This window comes from Plasmopara halstedii, assembly GCF_900000015.1.
Source record: "Plasmopara halstedii genome assembly, contig: Scaffold_1868, whole genome shotgun sequence".
NCBI classification, from domain to species: Eukaryota; Oomycota; class Peronosporomycetes; order Peronosporales; family Peronosporaceae; genus Plasmopara; species Plasmopara halstedii.
The window spans coordinates 1-1,028 of record NW_020188776.1 but is presented as its reverse complement, the minus strand read 5'-3'; the positions used below and the strand labels follow the sequence as shown (position 1 = coordinate 1,028).

At 39.9% G+C, this 1,028-nt stretch overlaps 1 protein-coding gene across 1 annotated transcript; it reads right to left on the bottom strand.

Moving 5' to 3' along the window:
- Window positions 1-309: 309 nt before the first annotated feature.
- On the bottom strand, window positions 310-971 carry PHALS_02234 (acetylornithine aminotransferase; the record flags this gene model as incomplete). Its single annotated transcript, XM_024716696.1, has 3 exons — window positions 310-406; window positions 473-518; window positions 587-971. 3 exons carry the CDS (start codon window positions 969-971, stop codon window positions 310-312), a joined length of 528 nt encoding a protein of 175 aa, XP_024582269.1.
- Between the last annotated feature and the right edge of the window lie 57 nt (window positions 972-1,028).

The window sequence follows — 1,028 nt, the reverse complement described above, 5'->3', positions numbered from 1 at the left end:
GTTCTTTGCGTGCTACTCACTACGAAACTACTTCTCATTTGTCTTCTATCCATACATTAGGCGAATTAAAAGAGAAACAACAAAGTGATCGTCATTTTGAGCCAAGAAGTAGTCGAATGAAACTACGACGCAAGACAAAGTCAATCAAACTCTCAAAACAAGGGCAACGAACGTTAGTGGAACTGTGGAGAACAAATGAACAAGCAAATTCAATCGAGTGAACGATTTCTCGTACGAAGCATTGCATTATTCAAGTACAAGACAAGGTTAAGATCGTTTCAATCTATGATGCGATACAAATCGAAGTATCTACACAATGTCTTGTTGAAATGCTTGGTCAAACACCTGAAGAAGTTGATCAATGTCCTTTTCATCCACAACAAGCGGTGGACAAAGACGAATTGTACTACATGACACAATACATTGCAATGAGAAAGAAATTCAACCTCAAATGATATCATAAATGACGTACTGTTCACCCGCTGAAACAATAAGTACTTGTTTTGATAGTGCATACGCTATGAGTGGACCAACAGGTTTATGACACTCAAAGCAAGGAAGAGTCCACCTTTTCCAATGGGTTTACGAACATCAGCAATTTTTCTTGGATACTTTTGTTGTAGTTTTTCCAATCCATTTGCCAAGTATCGACCACGCTTTTGTACGTTAGCTAGAAACTTGTCGTCCATGATTTTTGCAAGTACAGTTTGAGCTACAGCACAGACAAGTGGATTGCCACCAAAAGTCGTACCATGCTGACCAGGAGTGATGGCTGAAGCTACTTTGTTGGACATTAAAACTGCACCAATTGGTAAGCCACCAGCTAATGGTTTGGCTAATGTCATGATATCTGGTGTCACGTCGTACAGTTCATGCGCAAATAATTTGCCTGTGCGACCCAATCCACATTGAACTTCATCCGTAATAAGCATAGCATTGTATTTATCACACAAAAGTCGTAACTCGCGCATAAATTCTGGATCTGCTGGATACACACCACCTTCACCTTGAACAGGTTCGACAAAAAT